At 53.2% G+C, this 13,985-nt stretch overlaps 1 protein-coding gene across 2 annotated transcripts; it reads left to right on the top strand.

The window, feature by feature from the left end:
* Positions 1 to 225: 225 nt before the first annotated feature.
* Positions 226 to 9,485, top strand: CREG1 (cellular repressor of E1A stimulated genes 1; the record flags this gene model as incomplete). 2 transcript variants are annotated; one of them, XM_081297539.1, is made up of 4 exons in its annotated part: positions 228 to 622; positions 4,732 to 4,851; positions 5,855 to 6,039; positions 8,273 to 9,485. In XM_081297539.1, the coding sequence occupies exons 1-4, from the start codon at positions 272 to 274 to the stop codon at positions 8,274 to 8,276; spliced, it is 660 nt and encodes a 219-aa protein (XP_081153665.1). In that variant the 5' UTR covers positions 228 to 271. The 2 variants fall into 2 exon arrangements, with proteins under 2 accessions (XP_081153666.1, XP_081153665.1); XM_081297540.1 differs by lacking the exon at positions 8,273 to 9,485 and having other exon boundaries at positions 226 to 622; positions 5,855 to 6,043.
* Positions 9,486 to 13,985: the final 4,500 nt, after the last annotated feature.

Genomic DNA, 13,985 nt, shown 5'->3' on the forward strand with positions numbered 1-13,985 from the left:
AGGGGGCGGTCCCGCGGACGGAGGGGCGGTCCCGCGGACGGAGGGGCGGTCCCGCGGACGGAGGGGCGGGGCCCGGAGGGGGCGGTCCCGCGGACGGAGGGGCGGGGCCGGGGCGGGGCCCGGAGGGGGCGGGGCGGCGGGCGGTCACCCCGCCTCCCGCCCTCGGTCTGCCTCGCTCCCATTGGCCCCCGGGGGCCCGCTGCGGGGCGGGGCCGACGCCAAGGCCACCCGGGCGGCTGGCCGAGGCCGCGGACCCGCAGCGGACGGCGCCATGACCGGACGTGCCCGCGGCTCCGCGCGCGCCCTGCTGGCCTCCGTGCTGGCCGCACTGCTGGCGCTGTTGGTGTCGCCCGCTCGGGGCCGCGGCGGTCGGGACCACGGCGACTGGGACGCGGCCACGCGGCTGCCGCCGCTGCCGCCCCGCGAGGACGCGGCGCGCGTGGCCCGCTTCGTGACGCACGTCTGCGACTGGGGCGCGCTGGCCACCCTGTCCACGCTGGAGGCGGTGCGCGGCCGGCCCTTCGCAGACGTGCTCTCGCTCAGCGACGGGCCCCCGGGCGCCGGCAGCGGCGTGCCCTACTTGTACCTGAGCCCGCTGCAGCTCTCCGCCAGCAACCTGCAGGTGAGCGGGCGGGCGGCCGGGAGCGGCCCCCGCCTCTCCGGTCCCCGGGGGCCCGGCGGGTGGCGGCATCCTGGGAGCCGGCGCTCGGGCGAAGCAATGGGGGGATTCTTTGCCGGGACCCGGAGGACGGCGCACCCCTGAGTTTCAGGAGTCCGCTTGGCGTCTCCTTTAACTGAGCTCCGACTTCAAGGTCTTAAGGATGCGGAGTTCTTTAGGTCGATGAGCATTTTGCAGATGACATCAGGGCCCTCCTCCTGAAGGCAGGCTTTCCCTGCCGCTGTAGGAAGCCAGCGCACAAGGTCGCGCACAGGCACAGTGATCGTGGCAAGCTTTGGCCTCCAGTGCGCACAGTGGCCTCACCCTTTTCCCACCTTCTAAAGCCGCGCACAGCCTAGAGCTGTGGCGGACCTCTGCTGCCCTGTGGGTAGGCTCAGAGCCACCAAACCCAGGAAGGGAGCCTGATTTGGCCCTTTTGACAAAGATCTCAGATTTCAGGTTAACTGGAAAAGTATATTATCCACCTTTATGTTACACGGGTGGGCCCAGAAGAATACAAGCATCAAATTCCGAGCCCTGATCCACAGTTTCTCACAACATTTGTAGGTTATGTGGCATCATCTTAGACCTATCCTGCCATTGGAGCTTTTTTTCTCTTAAAAAAAAAAATCTTAATCTATGTGGTTGAAGAGGTTCTAACATAAAGCATGCTTACAGAAACAGATAAGAAGAAACTGTTAAATCTCCAGCCTTGAAAGCCTGGCCTAGGGATGTTTACCTATCAAGAGGGGGTAGTCAGACTCGTAGGACAGGGTTTGTTTTGTTTTGTTTTGTTTTTAAATACTTTTAGTTGTAGAGGGCACAATACCTTTCTTTTATTGATCTATATTTATGTGGTGCTGAGGATCCAACCCAGTGCCTCACACATGCTAGGCAAGGACTCTATCACTGAGCCACAACCCCAGCCCCTGTTAGGGCAGTTTTTTACAATCCAAAAGGTAGGGACCATGGTTAGCTAGGCTTCTTGGAGAAAGGCTGGGAGAGGGGAGGGAACTGACCCTTTCCCCAGGCATTGGTTTCTTACTGTAACGTTTTTGTAATGTCATTTCATGACCAGGGCTGGTTTTGCCATCACAAAGGGAGAGGTGAAGGGAACATGTTTAATTAGGTGCCTGCCATGCACCAAGCTGACCTTCCTGTCCCATTCCTTTTCTTTTCCTTGTCTCCTCTAATAACTCTTCGAAGTAAGTATTATTATCCCCATTTTGCAAATGCAGAACTTGCGGCTTAGATGGGTTGACAGTCTGTGGCCTGTCGTTTGAAGGCAGATGGACCCAAGGCTTCAGACTGGCACCCATGAATTGAATATGGCCACAGACCAATTTTCTTCAGCACACCCAGAGTTCTGTTTTGTTTTAAATTAAGTTTTGATTAGTTACCAATCTTTTTAAATTCAGGTTTTACTTGAAAGTTTAAATTGCTGACTTCTTTGGAAAGTTGGAAGCTCTAGTGACCCCGGGGGCCTCCGTTTTCTGAGCAAAACCAGAAGTAGCTGCTGCTTCAGCTGAGCACACACACCCAGTTCACCACTGCTCATTCCCAGCCCACTCCACTCCTTCAAGACAGACTGTTTCACTCCACTAGTGAGGCTCAGTTTGGCTGCCAATCATAGTGACTTGGGGAGACTTAAAAGTGCACTTTATTCTAAAATAATACGCCCCCACTCCCAAATCCCTGCTGATATTCTAATGGGAAGGGGGAGGTTGAGCACCACAGCTGGACATGGTCGTGTTTACATTTGTGAGCTGACCAGGGCGTGTAGCATCATCCCCGTGACAGAGGGGAGGAAACAGACTCCAAGGACTAACCAGCTAAGGGCCATCAGGTGGGACTCCAGCCCAGGTATTTGTAGGAAAACAATGTTGAGAAACCTACCCAGGATTTCAGGTTTCTGTGAGAGCAGGGAAAAGATGTGGCTATGTCAGAATTTGTCCTATGGCCTCCATCAGTGAGCTAGTTTGTTTCTGCCCTGTCTTCCCTCCTGACCACTAGGATGGGCTTCTCTTCATGGAGTGAGTGAAGTCGTTCGGGAGGAACAAGAAGACCCAGGTATGGGGCCACATCTCTTGTGTAAATTGCCTGTCCCTTGGAACTCAGAGACAGGTGGTGTGGTTCAGCTGTACTCACCACCAGGATGCTCCTGTGGTGTTTTTCTTTGTGGCCGTTTCGGATAATAAATGATCATAGGAATGTGCTGCTGGTGTTAGGGGTAATGGTACCAAGTTGGGTTGCAGGACCCGAGTTGGAAATGAGATCTGGGATTGATTCTCTGCACCAAGACCTCAAGACTACTGGCCTGTCTTCCTGACATTCTCCTCTTGTAATATGACCTTCTAGTTTCTGGGCACTCCTGGGTTTTTTTCTTTGATTCCCTAAAAATAAGTATCTCCCGAAGTCCATTTCTTACCCCTCTATTCTCATGGTCCTTGGATTCTCGTGGCTTCACTTCCTCTTACTAAGATTCACTTCCAAATTTGTGTGTTTCTGACCTCTCCAGAGTTCCCCATTTCTCATACTTGCCGTTCATTTTTACTTTGCTAGATGATACCACCAGAAATTCTGTATGTTTAGAGCCAGTTCTCTTCCTCTGGAAACCGGCTCCCCAGTCCTGCATTTCTGTTAATGGAATCAGTATTTTCTCAGTGGATACATTGGGGATTTCACTGCCCCTCCCAAATCCCTTGGTGCCAAAGTCCCTCCAGTTTTCCTTTTGCTTCCTCTGTGTCAGTCCTTGCCCCTGCCCCCCATCCCACCGCTGTCTCTTTCTGCCTGAAGCCCTGAACAGCTAGCTCTGGGGTCATCTGCCCCGTCCACCCTGCCCAACAGATTCACCTTATCACAGCGTTGCCTGTGCCCAGAGCCCTGACCAGCGCCCATGGCCTGTTGCTGCCAGGAGTTCTCTGGGATCAGCTTGTGGACAAGCTGGCCAGGGTGGTTTGGGAAGCACTGCCCAATGCTGGCCTACAGACGCTGGCCTACAGAATATAGCCCACTCCTGAGCTCGGCCAGGCCCCTGCCCTCTGGGGCTGCTCTCTCCCAGGCTGGGCGTCCCCACCTGCCTCCACTTTCCCAGTCCTGTGGTCTGGAGCCTTCCTTGCCTCCACTTCAGTGTGTCCCCCACCTCCGTCCTGAGGTTCAGTAAGTCACAGGGCTCCCTACACTGAACTTGGACCATCTAAAGGCGACGAGTTTTCCTCTGACCTGTCCTTGTCTCTGTTTTGCATCACTAAGTGTTGCTCAGGTCTCCCCCCAGCCCCTTCCTCTCTTCCCCTTGGGTCTCCTTGCCTCATCACTGGGAGACCACACATTTTAGCTCAGTGACTTGAAGGAGCTCTGTCCCAGCTCAGAGTTTCTGATGAGACCCTGTGAAATGCGGGCATTCTCCAGAGCCACGGCTGAGGAGCGAGGCGGTCTGGAATGCCGTGTGCCCTGTGGGTTTGAGTCACCTGCCCGTGGGAGGCTGGTGTTGGGAGTGTAAGGAGCAGGGACTTCTGCTTGCCTCTTGAGTCTGGGAACCCTGCTGTTGCTGGAGCAGGAGGGGCAGCTTCCCAGCCTGAAGTCACATGCCGGTTCTGTTCTGCCCCAGGAGATACCCAGCAGCGTGACTCAGCAGCGTGACTCGGCGACTTTCTTGCTTACATTAGGCAATTAGCTGGTTGAGCAACTGGGGTGTTTTTATGCTCAGTTCACTTTAGAGTGTAACCCTTTAGACATTTCAGCCAGTGCTGTCATCTGCCTTGAATTTGGGTGGGGCTGCAATTATAATTTCTCTGATGAATATGGACGGATTCCAAGTCCAAGAAAAAAGTATATCAAAATAGTTCTTATGGAGTCACTAATTTTAAATATGGACCCCCTTTTCAGAGGTCAGGATTGGTTGCTGTCCAAGTGTGTGTTTTCCTGAGAGGAAGGTGGTGTTTTACAAGTTGTCCTTTCATGGAAGAATGACCCACTGATCCAGTCCTGGGGACATTACGTGTGCAACTTGTGAGATTCACTGCTTCTTCAGGAACCGCATTTCTCACGAGAGGGTCTCCATTTTGTCTCTGCAGGAGAATCCACAGGCCACGCTGACCATGTCTCTGGCACAGACTGATTTCTGCAGGAAGAATGGCTTCGATCCCCAGAGCCCACTCTGTGCTCACATTATACTGTCAGGAGCTGTGACCAAGGTGAGCCATCGCCCGCACCCCAGGTGGCTCAGAGAGTGACATCCACTAACAGTGAGAGAAGAGCCTTCCAAGGGCAAAAGCGGTCGGTCTGTGGCTGAGATGCGCAGGGAGAGTGGGATGTGATCCCGTGGAAACGGAAAGCTTTCATCCATCACGTTCCACAGGTGTCCACGAGACCGTGAGGAGGGTGAACCATTTTCTGAAGGCAAACAGATGTGACCATAAAGGCCCTAGAGAAAGCAGCCCTTGCCAAGCAGCCCTGCCCGCGGCACTGGGCCCTCTCCCTGGCTTTGCGCTGTACCAGGCCTCCTTCGTCTGGCCCCTGCCTCCGGTTCCACATGGCTTGGGCAGAGAGCACGTTACGTAGGCCAACAAGAGCAGCGTCCCTGGCAAGAGGCCAGAAGTGCATTTGGACAGTTGGGAGGGTGCCAGGCGAAGGGATCAAGCAGGCCAGGTGTCCAGGACCAGGTGTCCAGCGCCAGTGGGTTGTTGGTCGACCTCGTCAGTCGCGAGTATCAGGCGAGTTTGATCTGTGCTTGGAAGCTGTCCGTGGGCGCGTCTCTGTCCTGGGCGTCCTTGGGGGCAGGACGTTGGAATGCGCTGGGCTTCCAGCCCGCTGCTGAAGGATCTGAGCCTTCGAGTACGCGCATCTGCGTGTGTCACACACAGTGTTACAGGATGAGCGTGCTCAGGTGGCTCTGCTCTGGCTCCTGGAACATCTTATTTCAGTACCTTGTGCCAGTCACTGCGGCGGCTGGAAGTTTGTCGAGCAGTGAGCGCTGGCTCGCACCATGTCCCTGCCCCGTCATCTCCAGGTGGGTTCCTGTGCATTCTTCACGCTCCCCCCCCCCCCGCCCCCGTTTGCTCTCCAGTCCTTCTGTGTGCGGTCAGGATTTGTGGCTGAACAGACTCTTGGGGTTGGTAGGATGCTAGATCCCCGCCCTCCGCAGTGAGGACATGGCGTCCCAGACACAAGAAGCCTCATCTCACTTCTGTCCTTTAGGTGAACGACACAGAAGTGGACTTCGCCAAGCGCTCGTTGTTCGTCCGACACCCGGAGATGCAAACCTGGCCTTCCAGCCACAATTGGTTCTTTGCTAAGTTGAATATAACTAACATCTGGGTCCTCGACTACTTTGGTGGACCCAAAATAGTGACACCTGAAGAATATTATAACGTCACATTTCAGTAAGTATTTGCACCCCTTTCTCCTTCCCAGGGCCACAGCCCTTATTGGAGGTCTCAGCCTCCTCATGCGCAGACCCCTTAGCGGGTCGGAAAGCCTGTGACCCCTTCTCAGAACAATACCTTTAAATGCACAAACATTAGGATTACAAAGCCAGCTATACAACTGTATTGAAACATATTTATAGATGTTTGTAAATGCAAGCTTTTTTTTTTCTGTACCAGGGATTGAACTTGGGGGCACTCAACCACTGAGCCACATCCTCAGCCCTTTTTTATATTTTATTTAGAGACACAGTCTCACTAAGTTTCTTAGGGCCTTGCTAACTTGCTGAGGCTGGCTTTGAACTTGCAATCCTCCTGCCTCCGCCTCCTGAGCTGCTGGGATTACAGGTGTGCCCCTGTGCCCAGTTGTAATTAAGCTTTTTAATCATTCAATAATATAAAATCTAGTAATGAGTCTGTAACTTTACTATCCAGACAGTAAGGACTGAAGACAACATTTTAAGACAATGTCACGTGGTTTGAAAGTACCTGTGACTCCTGTGTTTCTGTGAGGACAGTCACAGATGCACCGTCACCGCTGTGGTCATGGCCTAAATCCATCCTGGAGGAAATGATAAGTTCCATTTAGAGATTAATGAAAATGAGAAGCAGTTTTCCTTCCAAGTTCACAGACCCCTGAACTGCATCTGCAGGCCTGGCCCTCAGGTGGGGACCTCATTTAAGGCTGTGCTTGTTGGGCCCTGGACAGAGCCCTGTCATAACCCCTGGTAGCATTTTCTCGTGAGACTCTGTGCTCTGGACTGAGCCAGCACCCCGTCCCTCTCCGTCAGCCTGCAGTGCCGTGGGTGCCTGAGGGAGGCTGGGTTCCCCCACCAGGAGGGGGCTGCCTGTGGCTGTGTGCAGAAGGGCCAGAGGCCAGGGTCCTCTCCTGGGCTGCAGGGTCCTCTCCTGGGCTGCAGGGTCCTCTCCTGGGCTGCAGGGTCCTCTCCTGGGCTGCAGGGTCCTCTCCTGGGCTGCAGGGTCCTCTCCTGGGCTTGGTAGGAATAGAGAGGTGGCACTTACAGTATCGTGACAGGGAACAGTTTACAAGGAGTACAACAGTGAGCACGCAGGCGCTCTTGGGGGGTCAAGGAACACTCTGGGAAGGCAGGCATCTTTGGGTAACGTGCCCAAGGGCAGTGCTTGGTTTAATAACAAAATTAAATTGTTTTCCTGGAAGTCTCCACACTGAATAAATGAGGTCAACAGACACTTCTGAGGTTCTTTAATGCCAACCAGTGTGCACTTCCCTGCAGCTCAGAGATAAGACGGAACAGCCTCTCCTTGTCCTGAGAGGAGGACCAAAGACAAGAGCAGGGCGCCTCCCCGAGACTGAGCGCCAGCACTCTGGGAGTGGGTGCTGCCTGGCCGCTGCCCTGGGTGGCCAGTCGGAGACCTCTGACTAGTACATGTCCATTTCAGGGTCTGGGAGTGGCCACCCCGGAGGAGTGTACACTATTGTCTGGGTGGACCAGGGCCTGCACCCTCCTGGGGAGCCACCTCCAGATCAGCAGCCACCTTGCTTGGCTTGCCCAAATCTACTTTGGAAGATACTGTCTGTCTGAAGGCCGCAAAGCCCCGGGCATCCGACATGTTTGGCTGGGACGGAGTCTCCAGAGAGCCTCCACACAAGTGTCCCCGATAGGGCCCGACTGGAGGTGGTCTGCCTCATGGAGCCCTGGGGCCACCGTCCTCCAGCAAATCCGCGCACTGAGTGGGAGGGTGAAAGCTTGGTGAGGTGTTTGCTGGTACCCAGTTTTTATGAGGACAAGCCCACCTCCTGTCACAAAGTCCACGCAGCTCAGTGTTTGTCACCTCTGACGCAAAGACAGAAGGCCACAGGTGAACGGTCTGGTCTCCTTTACCTGGAGATGGATTTCCTGATGGCGGTGGACATGGTGCAGCAGGAAGGTGGCGCCGGGTCACCTCCCACTGGGCTCGGTGTCTTCAGGCACTGGCTAATCTTCCTTACGTGTCCCTGACCTGCCTGTTCTTAAACCTTCAGGAGTTGCTCCTAGGTGAGCTGCCGCGGCAACTGGCCTATGTATCGCTGTGTCCACGCCACTGAGTGGTGAGATTAACTCAGAATCTTACACTTTTAGGTCACAGGTTTCTCTAATAGAATGAACTAACTTCTAAGATTCGCCAACCCAGGTTATGAGATGATTCTTCCTCTCTCTCCCTTTTCCAGGTGAAGCGGAACATGCCAGCTGCCCGGCACGTGTGAGGTTTCTGGGCCTGTCTCCTGCATACCCGTGGGCCTGGCGTTGCTCTCTGGAAGTCCCCTGGAATATCCGCCCGTTTTCTACCTGCTGGTTGGCTTCTTTGCTTGCTTGTGTGGGACCTACACTCGATTTCTTGGAAGTTGTAGTTGCCTGAATTTTTTTTTCATATTTTGAAGCAATTTTAAAGGAGAAATTCTTTCATATAATTAAAGAAAATTAGTTTCATGGATTCCAAGTGCTTTGCAGTGGTGCTCCTCGAAAAAGACCAAGTGCAGGTCAGATGGCCATTGGCATTTGCAGGTACTGGCACGAGTCCTTTATTCCTGGTGGCCGCTGTGCTGGGCACGTGCCCTCGCCCCAGCTATCTCCTGGCTGCTGGTGCCTGGTGCAGAGGGGCTGCCCCTGTTAAAGTGGCCACATGATCCTGCCAAAGCGTGAGCCCTGTCGCAGCTCCCTGCTCGTGCCAAGCCACCTGACGGTCCCGGGTGTTGTTGACCCAACAGAGAGCAGAACTGTTTCTTATGAGGAACGTTGTAAACTTCTTACATTTTAAAATGACACTTACCTAGAACAGAGGTAGTTCACAGAAACTTCCTGAATTCTTCCTAAATAGACACTTGATAATCAGCCTCCTCCATTTAAAGAACACATGTTCAGTTTTGCCCTAAAATATGATTGTAAAGAAGGAAGGGAGTTTTGTGTATCTCCGCTATTCTTGTTTGAGTAGAGTAGACTTGGGCCTGAACCAGTTCGGGCCAGGGTTAGTCCCCTGCTCAGCCACTCGCCACAGCCCTGGACGTCCCCCTCAGCAGCCACCTAAGCCTACCTGGGTCATCTACACGTCTGGATAGCTCCTGAAGCTGCCTTCCCAGGTCAGGCCACCTGAGGGAAGAGACGGCATTGAAAGTCACCTTTCAGGAGAGAAGCCACCACTTAGTTTTAGATTCTCTTAAAGAGGTGTCAGGATTCAGCAGGCTGCTGTATCCCAAAGTGGCAAACAGAAAAGATTCATCGTGTTTGAAAACTACAAAATGAACTGAAATCCAGCAAACAGCTTCTGTTCAAAAAACTGATTTGTATTAAGCTCAATAAAATAGTCTTTTTCGAAGCATCGGTAACTAGAGCGCGGTTTTGATAAAGCGTCTTGGACTGTTTCTTCAGCGCGGTGTTTACCACACAGTTCCCTAGTCCGCTGTTGGGACCCTTTTGCACTTTTATCTGAGGTCACTCTGAGTCGGCCCGAGCAGTGCCCAAACCCCACTTCCCACTGGCGAGGGCTCACTGTCCTGGGCCGGGCACGGCCAGCCTCGGGCTTCGCCACAGGTGCTTCAGTACCTGTGAGGCTGGGGTCCAGGTCGAGGGCTCCGTCAGGTTGCCCTTTGCCTGCTCTGTGAGCTTTGTCTTCAGCAGTTGGCACCCTGTGAACACGGACCCGTGCTCAGGTCAGTTCCATCATACAGAGTAAAGCCGGCCAGGTGCCACGGCAGGTGCCCTGGACGGCTCGCTAAGTCACGGTGCAGGCGTGCTGCTGTTACATCTGTTGGCCACGAGAGGGCACCATAGACCACTTTTTACCCTGATGCGGGTTTCTTGTGCGGGCAGCCAATCAGGCCTCTGAGAAGGACGCCCTGGGCCGGGTTAGAGGTGGAAGGCCTTGATGGCGACCCTGGAGTCAGGGCAGAGGGCAAGGGCCATGCTGCCGCTGGCAGATCCCCTGTGCTGTCAGCCTCATCAGGCTTCCCAGCCTGCACCCTCCTGCTGCCCTGAGGGACACAGCCCTGGTCCCAGGAGCAAGGTAGATCCTGATCAAGAGCAGGTTCAAGAAGCAGGGGCCCGGCGCGGTGGGGCACCTGTATTCCCAGCAATGCAGGAGGCTGAGGCAGGAGGCTCACGGGTTCAAGGCCAGCCCGGGCAACTTCGCGAGACCCTGTCTCAAGAACAAAAGGGCTGGGGTGTAGCTCAGTGGTGAAACATCTGTGCAGCATGCGAGAGGCCCTGGGTTCCAGCCCCCACAGCTGGCAGTGGGGAGGGGGAGCACTGAGGCATCCGAAGCTTCAGAGCCCAAATGGCTGGTATGGCAGGTTTTGCCTTGGCCATCCATCTGCTCTGCTGGCCAAGGCCACTTGTCCTTACCAAACCATGGCCAATAGTCAACGTGCTTCTGTCTTGTAGCAGGCTCGAAGTCCTTGCAGGTGTGCAGTGGGGTGGAGATGAAGCCATTATGGAATGAGGAAGATCAAGTGAAATAATGCCCACGTGTTCTCCTGTTGAGTGTCATGCTGTACTCGGGGCAGTTCTCAGACTCATCACGAGGTCCTTGAAGAGGCCACTGTCCTCTAAGGGCCTGTGCTCAGCCTCAGTGCTGAGGACACAGTGCTCCTGAGTGAGGTCAGTGTCCCCGGGGGAATTCCAAACTGCCTCCCCAACACAGGTATGTGTCGGCTCTCAGGTGCACAGTACAGCTTCAGCCCCTTTAGGAAGTCAAGGGGATTCGACTCGATACCCATCAATCTTATTTTTCCCCTTCATGTTGTAAGAATTATATATTTGTGTAGAAAATATGAAAATAAGATTTTGAATCCATCATCTTACCGGCTAGCACGGCTGCTAATATTTTGTGTTTTCTTCCAGGCTTTGTCTTGCGGTGATGTTTGAGCAAGGCTGGACCTTGCACACGTGGATCGCTGTCACACTTCTGCTTTCTTGCAAGCGCATTGTGTTCCTAGGCACCATCTGAGAGGGCAACAGAATGGCTGCCGTCTTTCCTGGGATCCGATGCCCAGCTATAGACTAGCCCTCTGTGCTGGCGACAGAAGCAGAACCCCCATCAAGGCAATTTAAGCAGAAAAGAGGAATTCACCCATCTCAAAGTATGCCTCAGGACTCAGTCTTCACCTCTGCTGCGCCCTCTGCTCTGCAGCCAGCTATCAGAGGGCAAGGAGGGTTCATGCTTCCTAGCTGAGCCCAATGAGGGATAGGGTACCCTCATTGACTGAGGTCCTGTGTCTGGGAGCTGTTTCCTGGTTGACTGAGCCTGGGTCCTGTGTCTGGGGGTGCTGTCCTGGTTGACTGAGCCTGGGTCTGTGTCTGGGAGCTGTGTCCTGGTTGACTGAGCCTGAGTCCTGTGTCTGGGAGCTGTGTCCTGGTTGACTGAGCCTGGGTCCTGTGTCTGGGAGTGGTGTCCTGGCTGACTGAGCCTGGGTCTGTGTCTGAGAGTGGTGTCCTGGTTGACTGAGCCTGGGTCTGTGTCTGAGAGTGGTATCCTGGTTGACTGAGCCTGAGTCCTGTGTCTGGGAGTGGTGTCCTGGTTGACTGAGCCTGGGTCTGTGTCTGGGAGTGGTGTCCTTCCTGGTCCAGCTTGGGTTGCAGGACTTTATCTGGGGTCGGGGGTTCCGCTCTATGCCACCTGAACCTCAGGGGCAGGGAATTTAGCTTCTGGAAGGAAAAGAGAAGTTATGTCAACCAAAGGGACCCGGGGCCCACAAGCACTAAGAGCTCTGGCCACTCTCCCAGTGTTTTAGGTCACCTCAGCGTTTCCTTGTCATAAAGGAGATGTCTGCCTGTGTTGTCTGCATTGCTTCTGTTTCCTTAGATTCCCTGGAGTGAAGTTCCCAAGCCAAAAGCTGTTGGTACAGGCTACAAATTGCTTCTAAGAATTTATACAATTAACAGTCCGGCAAGGAGTATACCACAGTGCTCACTCTGGGCTGAGTTTGATAGGAAAAAGAATATTGTGTCTTTATAATTGGCAGTTTTTAGGTTACTAGTAACGGTGAAAAGGTTTTAGTAGATTTTTTTTCTTTGTGAACTGTCGGTTTGTGTGTTCTTTACCCAGTTATTTTTTGGGGATCCTTTTATTTTATATATATATATATATTTTTTTTTTGCAGTATTGGGGATCAAATCCAAGGCCTAACTCATGCTAAGCACAGATTCTATAATTGAGCTTATTCCCAGGCCTTGAGGATCATTTTAAAAATTGATGTTGGTAAACGCTAGATGTTAAGTATGTGAATTACTCAACTTGGTGCCAATTTCTGGTTGTTTGTTTTTAAAACAAAGGTGGGCACAGGGGTACACACCTGTAATCCCAGCTACTCAGGAGGCTGAGGCAGGAGGATAGCAAGTTTGAGGCCAGCCTCAGCAACTTCACAGAGCCTTAAGCAACTCAAAATAAAAAATGAAAATCTCTGGTATGTGCCTCAGTTGCACCCCTTGGTTTAATCTCCAGTACAAAAACAAACAAACAAATAAAAAACCTCATAGATTTTCACATTTCTATAGCAAATTTAAATAGCTTAATAATTTCTCTAAATTTTATTCTGTTCCTGTTTGACAAGTATCAATTCTGATTTTCTTCCATTTTTATAGCTTGCTTTTTTACTCTTAAACTCCTCAATGCATTTAGAAAGCACTTGTGCATACTATTTATCCCTTCCTTCATGGACTTTAGAACTGAGATCTTTTAGTCCAGCTGTGAACCCAAATCTGAACTTGGATTTCTCAACAGTAGGGAGGACATTGAGTTGGCGCTGCTCCTTGGCCTGTGTGGCCGTCAGCGGGACAGTGTGTCTGGCGACTCTGCCACCCTCAGCGGGGGACCCGGGGACTGCAGCTGGCAGAGGGCCTGGCAGAGAACTGAGGCCCTGCAGTCTTGCTCCTAGCTGAAACCTCAGGTCCCCCAGGGAAGCCTCGACCAGCTTTCAACATCCTCTCCACCTGCTGCTCAGAGTGTGTCAATGCTGTGACCAAAGTGGGCTGGCCGTGCCCCAGACCTTCCCATGGAGCCTCTGCCCGGGCCCAGGCCCCTCCGGCCAGCGTCTCCCACCCTCAGGAGCATGTTGTACTTGACAGCAGAGGCTCAGGGGATCCTGCCCTGTCACACCAGTGTCCATACTCCGTCACGTGTCACGGCCCCTGTGAAAGGGAAACAGATGTTTTGCTTGCCAACTTTCTACTTAAAAGTTTAGTGAATATAGTGAAAAGTGGAGGTTGACCTAACTTGCTCTGTGACTTAGAATAAAGTCATTTATTTTGGTGAAAGCACATTTAAACCCAAGCTTGGCAAACCTCATCGAGACTTCAGAAGTCAGGCTCCAATAAGGAGCGAATTCCCTGTTCCAAGCTTGGATGGAGGTGTCTGCTTGATGGACGTCCCGAGCAGCTGCACTGCGGATGGTCCATACAGAAGCTGGAGGTTGGGGCTGGGTGCAGCTCAGAGGTGCAGAACTTGTGTGTGAGGCCCTGGGTTCAATCCTCAGCACCCCACTTTCCACCCAGAGGGGGAGAGGAGAAGCAGCAGAGGATGTTGAGAAAGTCAATTATCGTGGCTTTGTTTTTTAGACCTGAGGGATGACATCTCTCCATTCTGGAAACCTGGTAGTTGGATGCTTTTCAAAGTGCTTGGTGGGTGAGGGAGGAACAGCTCAGCCGAGTCATCTCTCCTGAGAAAAGGCTTTGACGCTGCGCACAGTCAGCCAGCGCCTCTTAGGTTGGTCCTAGACCTTAGGCTTTAGGTGTGCTTGTGTCCCTGCTGTCCCCCACGATGGCAGGAGGCTGAGGCAGCCGGAGCCCGGGGTGAGCAGCATCCTGGGCATCCTGTCTGAGATCACACCCGAGGCATTTCCTACCTTGTACTTTTGCTTCCGGGGCTCAGGAGCCTCGAGGGGTGAAGCAGAG

Source organism: Spermophilus citellus (assembly GCF_964194105.1).
Source record: "Spermophilus citellus genome assembly, chromosome: 6".
NCBI lineage: Eukaryota > Metazoa > Chordata > Mammalia > Rodentia > Sciuridae > Spermophilus > Spermophilus citellus.